Below are 22948 nucleotides of genomic sequence, written 5' to 3' on the forward strand. Positions count from 1 at the left end.
ATGCAAATACACAATCCCCTTCAAGGAAGAACACTTCTCAAACCGAAATATAAAGAAGCTGCAAAGGAGGTCAGGTATTTGGCATGTGCGGGAGGTGTCATCTATTTCACAGTTTCTCTGCAGCATTCCCAGTTTAGAAGAAAGGAAAATGGCAGGTTTAATGAAAGGGGGTTGGGGGGTGGCATTGTCACATGCCTAATGAAATTCCTGCTTGAATGGAACTGTCATCTCAAACTCAGGATGTCTAAAATAACGCTCATTCTCTCATCAACTGTAGCATCTCTTCCTAATTTCCCCATGTCTATTTCTGCCATTACCACCATCGTTCTCCCTGTCTCCCAAACTAGAAACCTCAGGCATTCCTGACTCTTACCTCACCCCTAGTCCCCACACCCATCTCTGCAACTTATTTTCCTACCTTAGTGGTATCTCTTGATTATAGTGTGGTCAAACATGGTACTGAGGGTAAAACAACAAGCAGGCCTTGGAGTTAAACAGATCTGAGCTGCAGTTCCCTCTCCACCATGGGTCACTGTGATCTCTGATCATCTGCCCAAACTTAAGTTTCTTGTGCAGTAAATGGAGAATCACACTTCCCCACAGGTGGCTCTAAGAATTGATCACATTTAGCAACGTACTCACAGCACCCACCCGCAGGGCCTGGCACAGACTAGCATACACTGTACAGAAAGGAGCAAGCCTCCCTTCCCAGCCAGGCTACCCAGAGCAACCAGGGAGTCCCTCTGAAACATGACTTCATCACACCACTCTTCAACTCAGACTGCCTCCATTGTTCTCCACTGCCTCAGTATAGGGCCAGACCCTGGCTGACCTTCAAGATCATCAAAAACTATCCAGCTCCATCTTACTCCTCTGTCTATGACTCCTCTGCTCCAGCCAAAGAGTCTACTCGCTCATTCAGCATACATTTATTGGGTGCCGACCACATGCAAACATGGTGCTGGATGCTGGGAATGTTGAAATGAAAGGCTGCCCACTGCCCACCCTCAAAGAACTCACAAGTCTTCTGGTAGTGAGTGTGGTCTGGTGGGGAGGGAGCATGAGGTGGGGGTGCGGGTGGATAAAACCATCATTGTATTAGGGTGTAGGAAGTGATGCAGGAGCGGTAAGCATGGTGGGGGCTGTGGGAACACCACTGAGGGAAGACACACTGCCTCTGTTCTTTCCTCCTACTCTCCACTTAGCCAAATCCTACTCCATAAATCAAGGTCTTATTCATTCTGGCCCACACCTCTCCCATCTTGGAATTCCTCAAGTTCTTATCAACACCACTCATTTTCAGTCATCCACTGGCTGATGTCATTTCTTGTATTGCTGTGGGTTCATTTTTCTTAAATTACTTTTCGTATGTGTAGGCTGTTTTTCTCCACTGGTTTATGTGATCATAGAGGATAAGGGCTAGACTCTAGACAGCTCTAAATCTCTCACAGAAACTACATAGTAATTATTTGCGGCATAGGTAATATATTTGGAACCACTTACAACCACAAAATAATGCATGCTCTTCCCTCACTGCTAGGTTCTGACTTCTGCATGGCTTACCCTTTTCATCCAACCCAAGATGACAGAGAAGACACCTGGCTGTCTCTGAAAAACGTTTCAAAATATAATTTGCTAAAACAGTAGTTTTTGACTTTTAAAAAAATTTTTAAGGGTAAAAAGTTATTCAAATAAAATATCAGGTGGACATGCAGTAAATATTGTAAACATATGAGGAGAGCTGTTCTGGTTGGAGCTGTTGTGATAGCCTAGCGCTGCCTTCCTCAAAAGGGAAAACATTTAAGGCCCTTGCCAGCAACCCCTGTTGTACAACCAGGACCAGCACCACCAAAGCATGATAGAGAATTCACCTTGCCCACAAATAGGTATAAATTACATATATGTACAAATGAGACATTACAAGTCAATGTGGGGAAAGATGGACCCTTCAATAAACGTAGCTAGGACAAACAGCCATATGGAATATAAAATAAAGTTAGGTCCCTACCTCACACCATTCACAAAAATAAATTCCTTGTTTATTCGAGATAGATATATGAGGGCCAGGCGTGGTAGCTCATGCCTATAATCCTAGCACTCTGGGAGGCCAAGGCGGGAGGATTGCTTGAGGTCAGGAGTTCGAGATCAGTCTCAGCAAGAGCAAGACTCTGTCTCTACTAAAAATAGAAAGAAATTAGCCAGACAACTAAAAATAGAAAAAATTAGCAAGGCATGGTGGCACATGCCTGTAGTCCCAGCTACTTGGGAGGCTGAGGCAGGAGGATTGCTTGAGCCCAGGAGTATGAGGTTGCTGTGAGCTAGGCTGATGGCATGGTACTTTAGCCCGGGCAACAGATCAAGCCTCTGTCTCAAAAAAAAAGACAGATATGTGAGAAGCAACACTTTAAAACTTTTAGAAGAATATCCTTATGATTTCAGGATAGGAAAAGTTTTGTGTATGTGTGTGTTGTAAGTAAGTCCACACAATAAAGATAGATCTGACTATATTAAAATTTGGAATTTCTAATACATCAAAGAATTCAATAAAAAGTTAAAAGATAAACCAACTCTGGGAGAAGGTATTGTAATCCACAATCAACAAATGATTAGTAACCAGAATATATAAGGAATACCTACACATCCATAATAAGAAAATGAAAGACAATCTAAAAGAGCTAGCTCTAGATTGCGACTTAAGAACTACCCCGGTGGAAACCCAATAAATACCGCAAACATAAGAACAGAGCTGTTCTGGTTGGAGCTGTTGGGATAGCCTCCAGCTCCATCCTCCCAGAGATTAAAGGACAGAACACAGTGAGGTGACATCTTGTCCCCTTTATATATGTTTTTATATTTTATTTAGTTTATAATATTCATTATTATTTATTATCTCAGTTTATATAACAAACCTGGGATATAGGCAGAACATATGTTATGCCATTTTATTAATAAGAAAATTGAGACTCAAGAAGTTAAATGATCAGTCCAAGGAGATATATATATATCTTCCCTAGTGAGAAGCAAAACCTGGTTTTCTACCTTCTAATTCATAATCTTTCCACAAAATAAAAACTACCTATACTCTTTAAAATACACCTAATCACACGAAATCTGTGCGTGATGTTCATAGCAGCTTTATTCAGAATAAACCAAAATTGGAAACAATCTGTGTCCTTCAGTAGGCGAATGGTTAAACTATCGTACGTTCATATCATAGAATACTACTCAGCAATAAAGAGAATGCACTGTTGATAACACACAACAACCTGAATGAATCTCCAGGGAATTATGCTGAGAAGAAAAAAAAAAAAAAAGGCCAAGTCTACATACTTTTGATTCCATTTTCATCATATTGTTGAAATGACAAAAATTATAGACACGGAGAACAGATTAGTGGTTGCCAGAGTTAAGGACTCAGGACCAAGGTGGGCTGGGATGAGTAGTGGAGGTGGGTGGCACTAGAAAAGGACAAGATGAGGGATCCTTGTAGTGACAGAATTGTTTAGAATTTTGACTGCATCAATGTCGGTGTCCTGATTGTGACATTGTACTATAGCTTCTCAAGATGTTAACAATCAGGGGAAACTAAGTAAAGGATATATGCAATCTCTCTATATTATTTCTTACAACTGCATGTGAATGCATAATTATCTCAAAATAAAATATTGCAAAAAAATAAAAATAAAAACAAAACCAAAACAAGGCCCAAAATCTTCCTGCCCTGTTGTAGTACCATTCTGAGGTTAAATGAGATAAAGTATGGGAAGGCACTTCACAGACTGCCATGTGCCCCATAAATACTAGTTAACAATCATCATCTTCCTCCAGCAACCAGCCTCATCACCATTACTCACTGTTAAACTATTCCCTTGTCCATAGGGCCTTCGACATCCCTCTACTGTGATCCTATCACTATACTTGTGTAAGCTGTCCATCCCTCTTGCTAGTGTTTGAATGCCCTCTCCAAAACTCACGTGGAAACTTGGTCACCAGTGTGAGGCCTCCAAGAGGTAACTGGATCGTGAAGGCTCTGGATTAACAGGATTAATAGGTTATCATGGGAGTGGAACTAGTGTTTGTAAGAAGGGGAAGAGAGACCTGAGGCAGCACATTAGCAGGCTAAGACCGCCCACCATGTGATACCGTGTACCACCTCAGGACTCTTCAGAGAATCCTCACCAGCAAGAAAATCTTCACCAGATTCAGCTCTCAGCCTTGGGCTTCCCAGCCTCAGGAATTGTAAGAAATAAATGTTTCTTTATAACTACCCAGTTTCAGATATTCTATAATAACCAACAGAAAATGGACTAAGACACCTTAATAGGCTGAAGCTCCTTAAAGGCAGAAACCTTTTTATCTCTGTATGCCCACAACCTAGCATAGCACAAAACACATAGTAGATGCTAAATAAATGGGTGCTGGGTTGAAATTAGCTCATGATCTTCTTGTTCAGTACAAAGTGTCCCAACACCGGAGGAAGTAAGGAGGGGAAGGGACTGGGAAGAAGAATACTCCAGTAGCCTTGAGCCAACGCCTTCAAAGTTTCATTAATAGTCTCCTCCTTCCCAAGTTGCTGAGAACCCAAATGAAGCAAAGGTCTGTACAGAGGGTGTGGCGGCAGCAACAAAAACATGAGTTCAATTCATCAGGCCTCTTCTTTATTCTGCTTCGAGCTCTGCAAATGAAGGAATTGACCATTTATAGTTTGGGTCACTGGAACAAGATGGGAAGGTGGGCTGTGGTGCACTCTTTCGGAAAAGATTTTAAAGGTTAGCTGACAGCCCTTTTCCTGAAATGATTAGACTGAAGAATTGCCTGGGGGCAGAAGAATGTATTAAATGATCTGTCAAGATCACTCAGAGACTGCACACTCTCTGCCTAGACAAACATATTTGGCTGGTGGGGTGGGGAGGGGGTTCCCACGCCCTGAAAACAATGCCAGCTCCTCACTCCTACTCCAAATAGTTTCGAGCATAAAAAAGCACAAGCAGTTGCTTTGCTGCTCCTAATGTTATCGGATAATTTTTCAAATTCTTACTCAATTACATATCGCACTCTTATCTGCAATCTCCACAGGCCAAATAGCCCTGCTTTCACATCATGCCCACTAAGCCTGCAGAACGCAAGTATCCCTCCCAAGTAATTCCAGCTCCCATAAACATCAGATCGTTTTACATTAAGTTTTGTAAGAGTGTTTGTGTGTATGGGGTTTGTGCGTGTGTGTGCACACACACACAGGTGCACATGTGCATATGTAATGCCTTTTCTTCTAGGAAGAGTAAGGAGGAGATTTGAGGAAAGGGAAGGTTAGAAAGTTGGGAGGGTTCTGTTTCTGCCTAGACAATGATTAACCCTTCTGCTGCTGAATCCAGAAGAGCTGGCCTTTCTAGACTGGAAGTCCCGTTCCCTGGCCAAAGCAGCAAAAGAAAGCTCACAGGAACACATTTATTCTTAGAAAGAAGTAACTCAAATAAATCACTTTCAGCTTTAGCAGTGGGTGCAGTACTGTTGTTTTAAGGAGAACTAGGTGTTTCAAAATTGTGTTGTTACTGGCCTTAAAATATCCAGATCAAGAACCTCATCAATCAAATCAACATGTCATCTACCCAAAATGCTTTGCTGTTTGGTTTAAAATTGCTGACAGCAAAGAATTGAGATAACTTACATCACCACGAATCACTGAATAATAAGAGATACAGCACAATTGACCCCGACGATGTTTAAAACATAATGCCTATTAATGTCATTTAAAGATGAAACTTTAAATCAGGAGTAAGAGAGGAGTAGAAAGAACTCATGGCATCTAATCTCTGGTTTCTATCCTTCCCCAGATTGGGAACAATAATCAACATCTAGACTCTATATGACAACTCATTTTATGATAACCATTTTTTGTTCATATGTCCTAAAAATGATGAAGCAAGGAACTAGTAATCCATCTTTTCACTTTCCAGCTGAGAAGCTGAGAATCCCCAAGGTGGAATGACTTATCCAACATTACATAGCTAGTCCTCTATTACCCTAGAACTCTCCCTCCCTATGAATGATATTCTTTAAATGCTGTAATGATAAAAATATGAACTGTCATTATTATTCATAGTACTCATTTTAAAACAACAGACTATTACTCAGCCTATTCATTAGGTGAAAAGAAAACAAACATAAACATGAAAACATTTCAACTCCATATTACAGCATACTTCATCACCATACTCTAAGAAATCCCTTAGTTAACAAAGGGCCTAACGTACAAAGAGGGGTATAAGAAGCAAGAGGCCATCCTACATCCTGAAGTCACTTCCCTCCCAGCCCAGATATCTAGATTAACCCTCCACCAGTTCCACATCCACACCACCACCCCCAGTTTGTCCCAGCCCAGATGTTAGGGATTAAAGGCCTCCCACTTCCTTATTATTTAATTTTCACGAAAGACAATCAATCAACTTCCTTTTTCTTTTTCTTTTAAATTCAAGTACTACACACAGTAACGTAAATGTCTGTAATGCCAAGAGTTACGCAAATTCCATTTCTGGCCTACCAACATGGATAAGGAAAACCATATAAACCAGTTACAGCAAGGAATTTTCTTACTGTCAAAGTTTCTGAGCTTATTAGAAGTCCAAGGTTTAATATAGTTATCCTGATTGAAGTAGTCATTGTCCCTAGGGATCCAGTCACAAGTTCACCAGTAGATCCATTGAGTAACTGTTCCTTCCTTCGATTTCTCCAGCTGTGAGGCATATCTTCTATTAAATCATGATACCTCACCAAGTATCACTTCAACTGCTCTCCAAGCCAGCTGCCACTCTGCCACCAGCTGGGGTCCGCCTTCCATATGCGTGTAACAGCCATGCAGGCTTGGCCACCTCTGGGGCTAGGGAGCATGTCATTCAGAGAATTTAACAGTTTTTGTACTTACAAACATGCCTGCTTAAAAGGGACAACGTCATCATCTTCAATATCTTAAATAAGCAAGAATCATGAATCATAAAAGCTGGGAGGATCTTAGAAATTTTCTAATTTAACCCCTAATTTCCTAGATAAGAAAACCAAGGCGTAGTCAGGTCAAGTATGTATGTAACAGAAAGACATTTAAGACATTGTATTAGCCCTTTTTTGTACCAAGATACTAGGAAATGAGAATAATCAATGAAATGTGTACAGCATTTCATAGTTTCAAAGGCCTTTCAAGGTGAATTCTTCCATTTGAGCCTAACAACAGTGTTAAGTCAATCTGGGTTCATACTCTGTCTTCATCACTTACTAGCTATGTGCTTTGGAACAAGTTATTTAACATTCATTGTGCTTTATCTGTAAAATGGGGATAATAAGCATTGCTACCTCATGGGGCCGTTGGCAAATACATGAGTCAATACATGTAAAGCACTTAAAATAGAGCTGAGACAGAAGAAGCACTCAATAGATATTAGCCAAGAATTGTTGGCCCTCCATAATAATAAAATTGTTGGCCAAGAATCTTATAGATGAGAAAACTAGGGGTTTTAAGACCTTAGGTGAGTTATCCCCAAAATCACAGTAGTAAATGACAAAGCCAAACTAGAAACTCAAGCTAGAACTCAAGCTTTCTGCCTCCCAATCCAGCACTCTTTCCCTTGAAACCATTCTGTCTATGTATTAATAAAATCCTGTAGTTCAATTTGTTAGGAAGTGCTCTATTGTACAAAAAGAAATATTGATCCAAAACAGGCACCTCGGTCAAGATGCCTCTTCAAAGAACAGTATATTCATCTGATAAAATCTGGTCCGGTATCCTCCCCCCAAAAATTAACACACACACACAGTCTAGTGGGCAAAGGGAGCAGATTTCTAAAGGATTTCAATTTTTGGAGAAATTGTTGCTAACTCCTCAGAAACAGGATGTGTTTCTGAAAGCTCATGGCATGGTACGTCTTGGCCAAGCTCATGTTTTTGAGTCCCTTTGTTTTCTGTGCTTTGTCTTCCTATGGAGCCCTGGCCACCCAGCCACCCACAGCTGCCAGGGTCATCTTTTCCAGGGAGAGCATTCAGACCCTGTCTATCATGCTGTGATTCTAAATGCAGGATCTGGGCTCAAACAGCAAAGGCAAGGTCCCAAATTTCTTTGGTGACTTTGGTGACAATGACAAAGGTGACAATGCCTTTTGAGTCACCTACCCACTGATTAATGCATTTTTAGAAGATACGGTTAAAAGTTAAAAACAAAAAACAAAAAGACTCTGCCTTCTCCCTAACAGATGGTATCCTAAAATACACACAAAAATGGAGGAAGACTTCTCAGCTGTTTTTGCTTCCTTACGTATATATATTTCCAGTTCAGAACCATCCATTCACAATGCATAAATAAAGTCAAGGCTATTTAATACCAAATGACTTGAAAAACCAGAAGGGAGAGTTCTCCTGTTTGTCCCTTTGGACCTTGCCTCCCCGCATTTACCGTAGATCACCCAGCTGCTTCTAATCAGGCAATAGCTCTCTCCAAACCCTGCTTCAAAAAAGTATCACAACAGTTCTCTTTTCAAGTCAACCCTGTTTTAACTCCTGATCAAGATAGACTTAAACATTCTCAAATTTAGACTTTGAATATCTGTTAAAAATGATGAATAAATCCTAGACAAATGCAGACTATATTTTGCTTCCATTACAGAAAGCCTTACATTTGTTTTAAACTCTTTAATACTTTTCTTGGTTTCTAAGGTAAGAGATGTGATTGAAGAAATTTCATCAATTCAAGTATAGCTCTAGGGCAGTGATTCTAAAAAGGGTAGAGGGGGTGATAAATAAGGAGAAACACACACCCTTGGTGTGTCGGGGCTGGGGGGGCCTCTATAATGCTATATAGTTTGTCCTTATCCTTGTGTAATGACAACATATTCACAATGTTTAACCTATTTCAAATTTCCAATAACATTAACATAGGGAGTGGGCTTTTTATTGGATCGGAGAGAACTGCAGAAGCATGGGATCATGGTACTTGTCACATCCAACATCAGGAAACAGTTCGATTCAGTTTACAAACATTTTAGTGTTTACTATGTACCAGAAGCTGGACATGCAGAAATGAGTAAAAGACAGTTCTTTCCGGAAGGTGCTCAGTGAGTTGTAAACAAAGAAATGTAAATGAAGAGATTACAAAGTAATACGATGAGTGCCATAATACAAGTAAGCACAAGGATATCGCAGAGGAGATGCTGAGGGTGCCTTGACTAACCCTGTGCAGAAAGCAAGGGGAGATGCTGAGGAATCCTGCTTGGGATGCTACACAGGGTTACTGTGCAGAAAACAAGGATAAGCAAGGGAGCAGGGAAGGCTTTCTGGAGGTAGCATCTGAGCCAGGCTTTCAAGGATGAATAAGTTTTCCAGGTTGAAAGAAGAGAACCCATTCCAAAGAGAGGACACAACACGGATAAAGCATGAAGCATGACATAACATGATACAGGAAGGAAACTAGAGGCAGTTCAGCTCTATGGTGGTATAAAATATAAGCAGGGGAAATGGGAAGTAATGAATATAAAGTCTTTTATGCTATGACCTTAGCAAAAAAATAAGGGTTTTTCATCACTTTGGTGATATTGTGCAAGATATACTGTCAAGATGAAATGAAGAAACTATTTCTAAAAGATTATTTGCAATATTCTAGGTCATCCATTTATTCATTCATTATCACAGTCAATAAATGTTTACTGATTTGAGCTACAACAGTGTTCTAGACACATTTCCTACATGAAGGAACCTCATAATAAGAGATTTTGTTTAGCATTTAATATTTGCCACACACTGAGCCAGTACTTTAAACACAATTGCAACAAATGGTAAGGTAGATCTTGCTATCGCCATGGAAGAGGAAGCTTGGAAGACAAGTCGAGTGACTTGAGCAAGGTCATAGAACAAGGAGGTGATATTGACAAGACTCCAACTGAGGGATGGTTCCACACCTATACTGTTTGCACTGTACTATACAACCTCAAAACATTGCCACCAGAAGACCAGTAGAAGAGAGAAGAATGAAACACAAATATGCCAAACATAAGACAGTACAAGATCAATGCCACAGGAGATCTATTAAAAGAAGCTGTGTGGGCAAAATAGAGAGAAGGGTCATTTCTGGTCAGAGTGATTAAGGAAGGCATCTCAGAAAAGTTGGGCTTTACCAGAAGGTGAGATTTCAGTAGGTGAAGATGGGTGGGCAGCAAGAAAGGGGCATTCCATAAACAGCATTCAGAACACAGACCCTGGTGATAGTTGAGGTTCTAATTCCTGTTCCATCCTTCACCAAACCCTGAGTGAGTAACTGAATGTCCTACATCTCATCTCACTGTCCTTATCAGCAAAATGGGATAACAGTAATACATTCCTCCCAAAGTTGGAGTAACAATTATTTACATAAAGCATAACTCCCCAAACAAATAGCAAAATGTTACCTAATAGTATATGTGTTTAAAAATGGCAAACAGGGCAGATAGGCTTCTGGTCCTCTCAAGGTAAAATGAGAAATAGGTTCAAATGATAAGTTGCAGCCAGATTGAGGACTGAGCTCATGTCTACCTGAGAAAGCTGTTCTCTATTCAGCAGGCAATTAGGGAGTCAATCATCAGAGGAAAGAAGTCATATTCATAACGTTCTGAGTAACTGTCTAGTGGGAGCCCCCAACCCTCCCCCTTGGCATCTGACTCATTTGTGACCCCTTCTAAAGAGGCATGAGGCTCTGGGGACTGGTTCAAACAAGGTCTGTAGGAAAACAGATACTGTCACTCGTTAGCTCCTAACATGGCAAGATTTTTTTTCTTTTTCTTTCTCCCTCCATCCCATACCTTCCGTCCTAAAAACATAGTAATGACTGAGGCACAATTATTAACCCAACTTCCCTGGGAGACTATTTGTCTTAGTTAAACAAATTTTCCAGAAACCAATCTGGGTAGCTTAGATCATCATTTATTTATAACTTTTTTAAACTTGGTAATACCTGGCTCTTACTTATTTATCTTTAAGTTAATGTCTTTTCTATAATATAGCATGGTTATTACAGTACTCATTTATCAATACGTTATAATGAAGAAACTTCTGGGGTAATGGTTAGGTTCACTATCTTGATTGTGATGGCTTCATGGGTATATAACATATATCAAAGCTTATCAAATTGTATACCTTAAACATGTGCAGTTTATTTAATGTCAATTAAACTTCAACAAAGCTATCAAAATACAGTAAAAGTTTAGTCAATTCACATAATTACTAAAAGGTATACAACTTTATACTTAATATACAATGCTCATATTATGAACATAATACATATTGATAACATGAAAATATGAATGCATATATTAAAACCTTAACTCTAAAAAATTTATCAGGACAGGTGATTATATAGAACTGTATATTCAGGCTTGTAAAACTGGTATAGAAGACATTTTTAACAAATAGGAATATCTCTATGTTCACAGGAGCCTTCTTAACAACAGGCAAAAGGTGGAAGCAACCCAAGTGTCCATCAACGAATGAATGAATAAACAAAATGCAACATATACATACAAGGGAATGTTATTCAGCCTTAAAAAGGAAGGAAATTCTGACATATGCAACAATACGGATGAATCTTGAGGACATTATGCTAAAGGAAATATGCTAGTCATAAAAGGACATATACTGTATGATTCCACCTACATATATACAAAAATATGCAGTACCTATGCAGTATATTATATATATGCAATACCTAGAGTTGTCAAATAGAGACAGAAGGTACAATGGTGGTTGCTGGGGGGAAGGGGAGAATGGTGAGTTACTGTTTAATGGGCATTGAGTCTCAGTTTTGCAAGATGAAAGCTCTGTGGATGAAAGGTGATGGTGATAGTTGCATAACAATGTGAATGTACTTAATGCTACTGAACTGTACACTTTAGAATGGTGAAAATAGTAGGTCTTATGTGTGTTTTGTTACAATTAAAGAGAGAAAGAGAGATATGACAGTTCCTACACATTGTTGTAAAATCAGTAAAGGTTAAGTTATTTTGCAATTTTTTTTAAATATTTTAAGTGTTCCCATTATTTATTATGAAACAATTTCCAAAGTAACTTTCCCAAATTCCCCAAAAGGTTAATTCTGGAGCTGACACCAGGTTAAAACTGTTCACTTGAATTTTATTACTAGTAAAAATCGACAAATCAACTGGTTTTTCCCTGCAGCATGACATATTTTGCTAATGTCAGAGGTCAAGGATGTAAGGTAAGCAGGATTCCCACAGTGAAGTTCTCTATTCTGGAATGAGAACTCTGTAGGTACCACTGAGTAGCCCCAGTTGATCTGGAGTGACTAGTGGGAGTCAGGGTTTGGGCACCTGCTGATTTTAAAAGTGGGGTTGGGGGGCCATGGGGGGGAGTGTGTTACATATTAGGGCCAGCTCAGACTCTGTAAACTTCAGAGTAGAGAAACGATCAGAGCTTGTCTAGGCTTTCAACCTGCGTGACACATGATGGATGTGGGCATAAGTACCAGACAGGCCAACTACCAAAGGAAATTTGTTCCCAACCCCCAAAAGAATGCCTGAAATTGGAAAAGCTAAGGACCCCTCATGAACACACATTTCCAACCATTACCACTTCGCACAGCACACACCATCCCCTGGCTCCTTGCCCACCACCTTCCTCCAGGGTCTGTCAACTCTGAGATGCAGAGTATGGTACTTGAATTTTTCCAAGAGCTTCATTTTCTTCCGGGAGTTCACCTTACTGCAGTCACTATTTTTCTTTTTTTTTCCCGAGCAAGGGAAGAGAAGCCCTCAATCATCTCACAGGAAAATGATAGCATCTGCTAGGGGATTCCAACTAGATGTTTTACTGCAGCTTTTCACAAACTGATTATATTTAATGCTCCCTTGGGGAATGGGGGCGGGGAGGAAAGAAGCCTTGGAGAAGACCTTTGTTGGCATGAGTAAAGAACTGCTCAGACCTCCCAGGGGAACAAGCTTGTTTAAATACCAGCAATCAGCATTCCCAAGTGTGTATGCACACACAATATGACTAGAGTTTTAAATTTCATCTCCTGCTCTCAAAGGGCCCTGAAAGGGTTAAACTGTTCCAGGCAAAGGCCTGCGCTTTTTCTATCAAAATGCTCCACATGGAAATTACAAAATTTCACTTCTCAGCTCTGTGGTATACACACACTGTTCTCCTAAGACATTTAAAAAAAGAAGGAAAAAAAAAAGACAAGACCCCTAATGTTCTCAAGAAAGAAAATCTGACTGCTCAGCATACAGTGCCACTCTGTTTCAGACTATTCCTCCTGGAATATTTGCATTAGCTGTCAATCTCAAGCTTTCTGGGAGACTAAACACTCAAGGTATGGAGAGCATAAATGAAAGGGGCCTTAAATAATGAAATGACAATATCTGGGACTGTATGTGGTGATGTGAATTCACCCAAATACCACACAGACTAGCAGCTCTAGTAACCATGCCCTGCACCTTACCACCTTTTGCTGCTCCAATCCCAGCAAAAAGCTAACAGGCTAGAGGCCAAAGGCCTAGGTTATGACCATGAATCTGACCAGGGTTGTAAAGAATTTCTAGAAATTAATGTACAGCTGGCCCTCCATATCTGTGAATTTCATGTCCTTGGATTCAACCAACTACATATAGAAAATATTTGGGGAAAAAAAATACAAACAACAATACAATAATAAAAAAATACAAATTTAAAAAACAATACAGTATAACAACTATTTACATAGCATTTACATTGTATTAGGTATTATAAGTAATCTAGAGATGATTTAAAACATATGGGGGGATGTGTGTACATAGGTTATATGCAAATACTATGCCATTTTATATAAGGGACGAGCATCCTCAGATATTGGTATCCTCGTTGGAGGAAGCGGGTATTGGAACCAATGCCCCTGGATACCAAAGGATAACTGTATATGAAAGCACTTTGTAAACTGGAAAGAGCTATGTAAAAGGACTAAGAACATTATTGCTTTCGAGTCAGACATGGACAGGCACGAACTTTCAAAGGAATCTGAACACCCACAAACCAGAAACAATGATGGGTTTTTTTGTTGTTTTTTTTTTTTTGAGACAGAGTCTCACTCTATTGCCCTGGTTAGAGAGAGTGCCGTGGCGTCAGCCTAGCTCACAGCAACCTCAAACTCCTGGACTCAAGCGATCCTACTGCCTCAGCCATAAGGCACTACAAGGCAGGCTGACTAAGGAGGCATGCCCCTCATAAAACCACACTGGGGCAGGGTTGGGGCTGTAGCCTCAGAAATCCTTCAGGGCACATGCAAGCAGGGGAGGCAAAAATCAAGGGATCGAGAGGGTCCCACAAAAGGTTCCATTAGATTAGGGTCCCATTTAGAGTCCACTTAATTCAAACCATTCTGATTGACATGCAGGACCCAGAATTCTGGTCAGAGACATACAGAACTACAATTAGACAGTTTACCTGTTCATTCTACTGAAAAGGAAACTGATATCCAGGCAGTTTAAATGACTGACCAGAGAGAGATACCTGTTGTTACTAATGGATGAACTTCAACTAGAATTCAAATTTCATTCGTTGACTTGTTTCCTATCATTTAATAGCTGGCACTTTAGGAGTGAATATGCAATGTAGCCTCAACAGTAAGGCCAATTAAGCAAAAAGGAAAACTCACTAACAGAGGAGCAGACTATACCATTATTGAGCATTTACAAGTACCAGACACTGTTCTAAAAGATTTATATATACTATCTCATTGACTCCTCATAACTACTTTAGGAAATGCATATTATTTCCAAATTAGGAAACTGAGGCTCAAATAAGTCACATAACTTGCCTGAGGTACAAGGCAAGCAAGTGACAGAACCAAGAGTTAAACCTGAATCCCTTTGACTCTTAAAAACCGCGCTCTTAACCACCAAACCAAACTGCTTGGATGTTACAGCAATTCTCTTTTTCATCTTGGCATCTATAAGAGAAGTAAGGCTGGCAGTACCATGAGTCCCATCTAACACATAAAAAGCTGAAAGTCATAATAATTCTGACCCAGGGCTTCCAGCTAGTAGGGGAGAAAGCCAGCCCAGAACCCAGGTCTTTGGTCTCCAAATCCTGTGATCTTCCATAGAGAGCACAGGTTCTAGAATGTAAGCTCCATGTGGGTGAGGGCTTTTTCTTCTTCATTGCTGTATTGCTAGCCCCCAGAACACATAAGCAGGCACTCAATAAATAGTTAATGAATAAAAGAATGAAGTCAACCTGCCATGGTTTGGCTATGTGACCTTGGAAGGGCTTCTTATCCTCTCTAAGCCTCAGTTTCCTCATGTGATCAAAGGAAGGTGACAATAATACCCACTTCCTAGGTTGATATGAGGATTAAACCAGACCATTCATATGAAGCACTTGGGACAGGCTGGAACATAATGAGCATCCAAAATGTAATCTATTATTATCATCATTACTACTATTATTCATTGACAGATTTGGGCTCCTTAAGAATTTTTAAAATTTTTTCCCACCCTCATCAGATGATGTTTCATAGTAAAGATACAGAATGGGAAATTGGGAGTCAGTAAACCTGCTCTCAGTTTCAGATCTGCCACCACCTAGTTGTGTGACCTTGGACAAGCCTCTTCAATTCTCTGTACTCTCCTCAGCTGTAAAACAAGGGACTAAACTATTCAAATCAGTTCCGTAAGCATTAATCGGGCACCTTCACTGAATAAGACATCATGCTCATCCACCTATAAAATTCTATGATTCTGAATAGTGACAATGGAAAAATATCAGAGCAAAGTAAAACAGTCTCCTGCTTGTGACAAGGTTGAAAAGAAAACCCAAATAGCCAAATGCATTACATCATTTCAATGAACAATGTTTGTAAATACACAAAGTGTTTAATTTTGAGAGACTTGTGAGAAATCCTTTACCAATAAGAAATTGGCAGATACAGTAATTAACACCTATCAGTCCTGAGCCTTCCAAAAAATAAACATGTAAAATCACTTTGCAGCTTAGTCAAATGGCATGCTTCTAGAGAGAAATCTGGGAAAATCAAAGTTATTAACACTCCCTATGGCAACAGTTTAAGAATAGCATGTGTAAAAAAAAAAAGAATGACATATCTGGTTAAAACTGCAGGGGGGATTCCAGGAGCAGAATGCAGTGCATCTGGACAGGACACAGGGGCCAGTGGCCTATTGTTTACAAAAACAGGCCGGGATTATAAACACTGACAAGAAGCCAAGACCTCAATTATAACTCACAACCACACCTCTCTCAATCCCAGTTCAACTAAAGCTATCAATCAGTCAACTCCCCCATCTCTGTAATAAACCTACCAATATCTGCAGCCAAGTGGATAGAAGGTCCCTTAGGGCACCTCCAGCATTGACCAAACTGATGACATAAAAAAAATTCTGTAGGCACGATGGGGACTCTCAAACCACCTTCCAACCTTCCAAGAGATAAGGGAGCTGCCATTTCAAACTCTACCCCTGCCCCCACCCCAGGCAATCATTAGAGAGGAGACATGGCCCTTCCCAAGTCCTCTATGATAGGAAAAGGTCTCCTTGCTCTGGTGTAGGGAAAGAAGGAGGGGCCCCTCCCTCTGTACTCTGAAACAAAGGAAAACCCAGAGCTCCAACCATGTGGTGTAACATTCAAGGCCACCCACCTCTCCCACTCCCCAGCTATAAGGTCTCAATGGGCTGGAGCCACATGGTTCTTACCAGTGACTGACCAGGAAGGGACAGTGCCTTGCACAAACACATGCTGGGGCTCTTTAACAGGCAGGAACCCCTCCTAGGGGAATTGCTGGTTAAGAAAAGGCTGTCTGAGTATGAGCTCTGATTCACAAGCCAAGTCATGCAGTTGACTAGATGAGAAGACAGGTCACTTGGTTTCTCCAGTCCACATTTTGCTTTACCCTTCACATTTTTGCAGAGGGAAATGGGGCTTTAAAAGCGTGCATTGTGGAGCAGAGGGTGACAGCACAGAAGGTTAAACAATCATGTCTTCTCATTTTCCAGAATCAGCACCACCCAGCAACCCTAATATCCCAACTGTATTCAGATTTAGGTGAGGGCGGAGACCGGGTGTGGGTGGCCTTATTCTTTCTGTTCTCTGATCTCTGATGATAAGCAAGCTGACCAGGGATCAGGCAAGTACAAAGTACTCCCAAGATGGCTATGGACTTTCAGTGTCCAATGCCATACCAAATCTCATGTTTTAATATAGTGTATCAGGAAAAACCCCCGCCTCTCCCAGAGCTCTCCAAATGGTACACCTTCTCAAGGTTGCCTTTCTCTGTCTGGACTCTTCTTCGATCTCTGAAATAAATGTCCAAACACCTGTCAGATTTCAGTTGTCCTTCAAGGAAACCTGACCCAGACACCCAGAGGCAAATTGTGCCTTTCTCTTTCCAAGAACCTCTTGCACCTCCCCCCACCCTGTCCAGCTTGGGGAAAGGGCTGCCAAAATAATGGCCAGCCCTACAGAGGCATTCCTAAAGCCCATTCTGAAAATTCTTTTCCAGCGCCTGTAGCCCCTGGCACTGCCCATCCTTCGGAGGTTCAGATCCACCTATGAAACCACCTTTGGGGTCGGTCAGTCTACCCCCACCTGCTCCGCCCAAAGACATGAACAGCCTGCAAATCAGGGTGGAAATACATGCCCCACCAGTCCACAGAGCATTTGCAGTATGCTATTTTTCAAAGCCCTTACCTTTGACCTGAGTATCGTACTCTGCTATGATCTCCTTATCCTTTTTGAATTTGGCTGGAGACGTCATGTTTTCCTTCTTTCTTCCAAATTCGAATTGTGAATTGATAGATCCACGGGAAAAATCCAACCACCGAAATCAATACCTCCAAGACCGCTTCTCCCGAGGGCAGAAGGGGCCCCCCGCGGTGGTCTCCAGCGCTCCGTGGAGCGCGGGCTGCGGGATGGGCAGGCGGCTACGGCGGGCACATGCAGACGGTGGGCGCTGGGGCCGGGTGCGGCAGTGGCTGGTTCCTGTGCTACAACCGGAGCCCCAGCCTCAGCATTAGCCGGGAGAACTGCAGCGCCCGGAGGCTGGCCTGGGGTCTGACATCAACGACACAGGCGGGGAGTGGAAGTCCTTCCGCACAACATGGTGTGGGGGTGCGGGGGTGCGGACGCGCCCAGCTGTGTCCCCGGGAGGGAGTGGGTGCGTATCGGGGTGTCGGGGGAGGACTGGGCGTGCTTCGCGGTTTTTTGTCGTATAAGGGTCCAAGATGCTGCAAATCAAATCCCAAACGGGAGCCGCAGCAAGGCAGACTGGATCGGAAGTCGTTTGCTCCGGTTCACTTGCCTGTAAATGCAGGAAAAGGGGGAGGGGGTGATCAGCCAGAGCGCAGATCCCAATCGCAGCGGGGGTGGGGTAGGGGACGTCTTTCCCGGCCCGGCCTGGGCCCATTCATCTCGGCCAAATGCCGCCCAGCCCGCAAAGGCCGGCGCTGCGAGGTGGGGAGGAAGGAAGCTCCCTCCGGATTTTGTTTTAAGGCTGAAAGAAAACACTTTGGAGCAGCCGCCCGCGCGGGCTCCGGGCGGGGACTGCGGCGGGAACGCGGGGCTCCGGGCGGGGACTGCGGCACCTCGGCGGCCTCGCGAGCCCCGCCAGCCCCGCCAGCCCCGCCAGCCCCGCCAGCGCTGGGCAGCGGCCAGCCGGTGGGGGCCCTCCGGGCCCTGACCCCGATGTGGCCCCTGACCCCCGGCTGGGGCACCTCCCTGGACATCAAAGGGGATCAAAGCCAGGGAGGGACAAGCCACCCGGGCACAACTTTTCTTCCCCGCCCGCCCCTCCTCCCAGTTGTTTTGTTTTGGGTTACTAGCTTCTCTTGGCAGCTAAATGTTGGGGCGGGTGGGGGGATCTGCAGGAAAAAGCCTGCTCCGCAAGGGACGCATCCAGGAAAACAATGTAGTCGGCAGAAGCAGGAAACGGGTTAGAGGATAGGGTCGGAGCCGGGAAAACAGGGGGCGGGAGGCGGAAGGCAGCCGTCGCCTCCCCCAAGCCAGGGACAAGAGTGACTCTAAATGCCACCCCCAATATTTTTTGTCACCCAAGCCCAGGGAACCCGGATACCGCACCCAATCCTAGGCTGGGGGTGAGGGGAGATCAGTGAGGATCGCAGTCTCGACTCCTCGCACCAGGAGGTGCCGGAGGAGATCCTGCCCTGGCCAAGGCCCGGGAGGCGGGAGGGAAGCAGGCGGGAGCGCAGAGCCCGGCGTCAAACTGCCCTGCGTGCCGCAGCGGCGACCCGCTCTCCTTGATCGCCCCTGCCCCTCTGGCCACCGGGAGGAGGCGGCTCTTGCTAGTGTCTCCCACTTCCCTCATCTGGAGGAAGGGCCACACCGAGCGGGGAAGAGAGGGAGCAGAGGCGGCGTGGTTCAGGCGGGCAGGAAGCGGGGAGGCGGGCGTGAGGTGGGGTCCTGAGGCTGGACGGGAGCCCGGGGACAACTGGAGCTGCACACGCTTGGAAGGCGGGAGAGGGCTGCCTTGCGGGTGAGGGGGAGTTAGAAGACTATCGTGGGCCAAGACGCTACGTGCAGCGCAAGGATGTTAGCAACTCTGGGGACCAGGCTGTGGTCTGGGAATGGGAGTGGGTGAAGAGAAGCCCACTGGGGCGGGCCGGGGGGTGGGACAGGGGAAGAGCCCCGGAAGCTGCGCGGAACACCCATCCTCTGGGTCCCGGGCTGTGACCCGGGCTGTCTGCCAGGGCTCGGGAAGAGGCCAGCCGATGGTTACGCGCGATGCCAACGACGGCTGCCCCAAGGTGGACCGCAACTGCCGTGTGCAGAGGAGCTGGGGAGGGGCTGGGTGCGGGCTGCGCTGCGGTCTGTGAGCCAGGGCAGAGTCCCAGGCTGTGCGGTGATGGGCGGAGAGACGCGCGGTCCTGAGAAGTATTATGGGCTGTACTGGGAGATTTGGAGAGGGTCGGGAAGGGGGGGGGCGGTCTGAGGGATTCCGGGCGGCACCGCTAAGGCGATGCCGCGAGCAGCATCCGCGCCCTCTCCTTCCCGCCCCAGCCCGGGTCTGCTCAGTCAGGGCTCCAGCCCCGCGGCCGGGAAGAAGAAAGGAGACAGGGAAGGAGCCTTTACCTGGCTCTGACGCGACGGGTCCCAGGCCCCCGGCTCCGCTTCCCCAGCTCTCCTCCCTCTCTTCCCCGCCACCCGCTTCTACGCAGATCGGTCCCCCAGTCCCTCAGGAGCCTCGGCCAACTCCGCAGGACCCCGCCGGGAAGCAAAACCCACCCCCTTGCCAATCACCGCCCGTTTTCTATCGACCGATGGGGCCTATAGCCAATAGGAATAGCTGATCCCGAGAGGCCAGTAATGAGGGGGAGGAGCTAGCAAAACTTGGAGGTGTGACTAGCACTGTCCAGGCGTGGTCACAGGTTAAGCTCCTCCTCGGGCTGTCGATCCCTAAAATAGAACTGATGGGCGGGATTAAGATGGAACCGACAACCAAACACAAACTCTTGTGCTAAGGCACGACCAATTGGACCGGGGTAAAGAGGAGGGAGTGTTGCGGGGAATTTTAGCCAATAGAGAGTAGAGGCTGGCGGGGGCTGTAGGACGTCTTCCAATAAGAAGGGCGAGGGGCGCGTCTTGCCACTTTCACCAGGGCGGGAAGAGGGTTTGCCAAAACCTCCCGAAACCGGCCAATGAGATCAGAGGCGGAGCCAATCTCGGCCAACCAGAAAGCCGAGCTGATCTCGGCACCGTTACTGGGGCGGGGCGTACGGTCTCCACGCCACTAATCTCTCGTCAGGGGAAGGCCTCTGGGCCTTCCAATGCGGGATGTGGGCGAACTCTAGTTCTCCCAATCCGTGCGCGGCGCTGGCAATTCAAACTGACAGCCGGTTGGAAAGGCAGAGAAAGCGGAAGAGGGCGCAAAAAACGACGTGTTTGGTGACAGACCCCAGCGCCGACTGAGCCCCCAAAGCGACCTCTGCCCCTCCCCACCAAAACCACCGCGCGCTCGGGAGCGGCCGCTGCGGGAGAGACCTGAGGGGACAGCGCGGGGCCCGAGGGAGAGCTGAAGGGAGGGAGGACGCGAGAGAAACGGCGCGAGCGCGAGCAAGCTGAGGGCCGGGGGCTGCCCCGAGAGGGGCCCGCGGACCAGCAGAGCGGAGGAAGGTCGCGGGAGAGAGGGGGAAGACTCCGGACAACCAGGGGTCATTCCGGTGGAAAAGCTGAGGGAGTTTCTGAATCCAGGGAAGAGGAGGCGTGGGTGGGGACGCTTAGTCCGCGATCCGAGAGTGGAATTGAAGGAGGAGCTTAATGCCGGGAGAGGGACGTCCTAAGAGAAGTTTTTAATAAAAGGGACAACGGGAGAAGGCTGAGGGAATCGCTGTAGGGACGGGAGCTAAAGAGCAGGGGATACTTGTAGACAGCAAAAAGGGAAAGCTGTTGCGAAGTTCCCTTCAAACTCCACTCCCTTCTCCGAAAGTTAAAAGGAGAACAAGTTTGCTGCTCTCCCCTGTTGCTACTCAATAAATATTACTTTACCCTTCCACGGGAAAAAAGAAAAGAACTCTTTAACTTCCCAATTTTAGGGCTTAGCTTGAAGCCTCCTAACTTGATTTTTAGCCTGAGGGACTCAAAGTAGAAGGGGTATCGCTCTTGGTTCCTTTTTCAAAACCCCACGCTTCATCCTTCCTGGGACGCCATGTCTACCAACAGTTGTAATTTCAAGGACCGGTGCGTGTCCATCCTGTGTTGCAAATTCTGTAAACAAGTGCTCAGCTCTAGGGGAATGAAGGCTGTTTTGCTGGCTGATACTGAAATAGACCTTTTCTCTACAGACATCCCTCCTACCAAGTAAGTCACGCTGGAGACGGGCAACAGTAGCCTTTAACTAAATGGGAAAAGTGTATAGCTTGGATCTCTGGGAGTCAACAACAAGGTTATCATTTTGGTGTTCCGGCCACTCCCAACAGTCTGATGATCCCCTTGGAATATATCTAAGTAAGCAGACTGTCTGGACAAAGTCTGTGGTTTAGCTAGAGTGGTCAGTCCTGATGCCATGCTTCTAGTTCACTTATAGTCACGTGACCACACATCCCTTAGGTTTGATCCCTGGCTGGGTGCCCTGCCCAACCATCCTATTGTACTAAATCAAGTCCATGACCTGGACTGTAGGTAAATTCAGGCAAGATTTTCTGTACTGTTGGAGAGGAGAGGTCATTTAGGTTTTTCGTTTTTATCCGTACAGTTTTACACCAAAAAAAAAAAAAACAACAGCATAGTTTTTTCTACCATTATTTGCAATTGGCATGCTGAGTCAAATCCATTATCCATCAAATTCAATATTCTCTCCTCAAATCTTTCTCTTTCTCTCTGAGAGAAATAAATATATTTTTATGGGATGAAAAATAGATTTAGCCTTAAAATAATCTGTATGTCCTATAAAGCCTGTTTTGGATATTACACATTTGTTTGCATAATTGAACCCTTTTGAAATCTGCTTTCAGCCACTACCCACTTTTGGGTGTAAAGTCTTTAAGAATTTGCTCCCTATTTGGTATAATAGCCATTTTATTTTACTCTACACCTTTTTCTAGCTCTAAAAGGTATTTTATCTTTCTATAGTCAATGTATATGTGCCCTACGTGATTTTCAAGATTTAGTTCTTTATTGAAATCTTATTATTAGAATGAAAAACTATCCAAAATATGAGTGGATAGCTATTCTTTAATCTTTGGACACAGAGCCAGAGGAAGCAGACTAAAAACCATAATTTATTTAAAATTAATTTCACGTCTGGGCACAGTGGCTCACACCTGTAATCTCAGCACTTTGGAAGGCCAAAGTGGGAGGATCTCTTGAGGCCAGCCTGAGCAACATAGCAAGACCCCTGTCTCTACAAAAATTTTTTTTAAAGAAATTAGCTAAGCGTGGTGGCTCACACCTGTAGTCCCAGCTACTTGGGAGGCTAAGGCAGGAGAGA

General features: G+C 44.4%; 2 protein-coding genes across 2 annotated transcripts in view; one reads left to right on the forward strand and one right to left on the reverse strand.

Moving 5' to 3' along the window:
- The window catches only part of SRGAP2 (SLIT-ROBO Rho GTPase activating protein 2), a 226279-nt gene extending 208453 nt beyond the window's left edge, over window positions 1-17826 (reverse strand). The window contains exon 1 of the mRNA XM_012657865.1: window positions 17698-17826. Coding sequence (XP_012513319.1) covers window positions 17698-17764 — 67 coding nt within the window. The 5' untranslated portion in view covers window positions 17765-17826. The remainder of the gene's footprint in view (window positions 1-17697) is intronic.
- Window positions 17827-21667: 3841 nt separating this feature from the next.
- Window positions 21668-22948, forward strand: part of FAM72A (family with sequence similarity 72, member A) — a 12574-nt gene continuing 11293 nt past the window's right edge. The window contains exon 1 of the mRNA XM_012657866.1: window positions 21668-21819. Coding sequence (XP_012513320.1) covers window positions 21668-21819 — 152 coding nt within the window. The remainder of the gene's footprint in view (window positions 21820-22948) is intronic.

Source organism: Propithecus coquereli, unplaced genomic scaffold, assembly GCF_000956105.1.
Source record: "Propithecus coquereli isolate 6110/MARCELLA unplaced genomic scaffold, Pcoq_1.0 Scaffold563, whole genome shotgun sequence".
Lineage (NCBI taxonomy): Eukaryota > Metazoa > Chordata > Mammalia > Primates > Indriidae > Propithecus > Propithecus coquereli.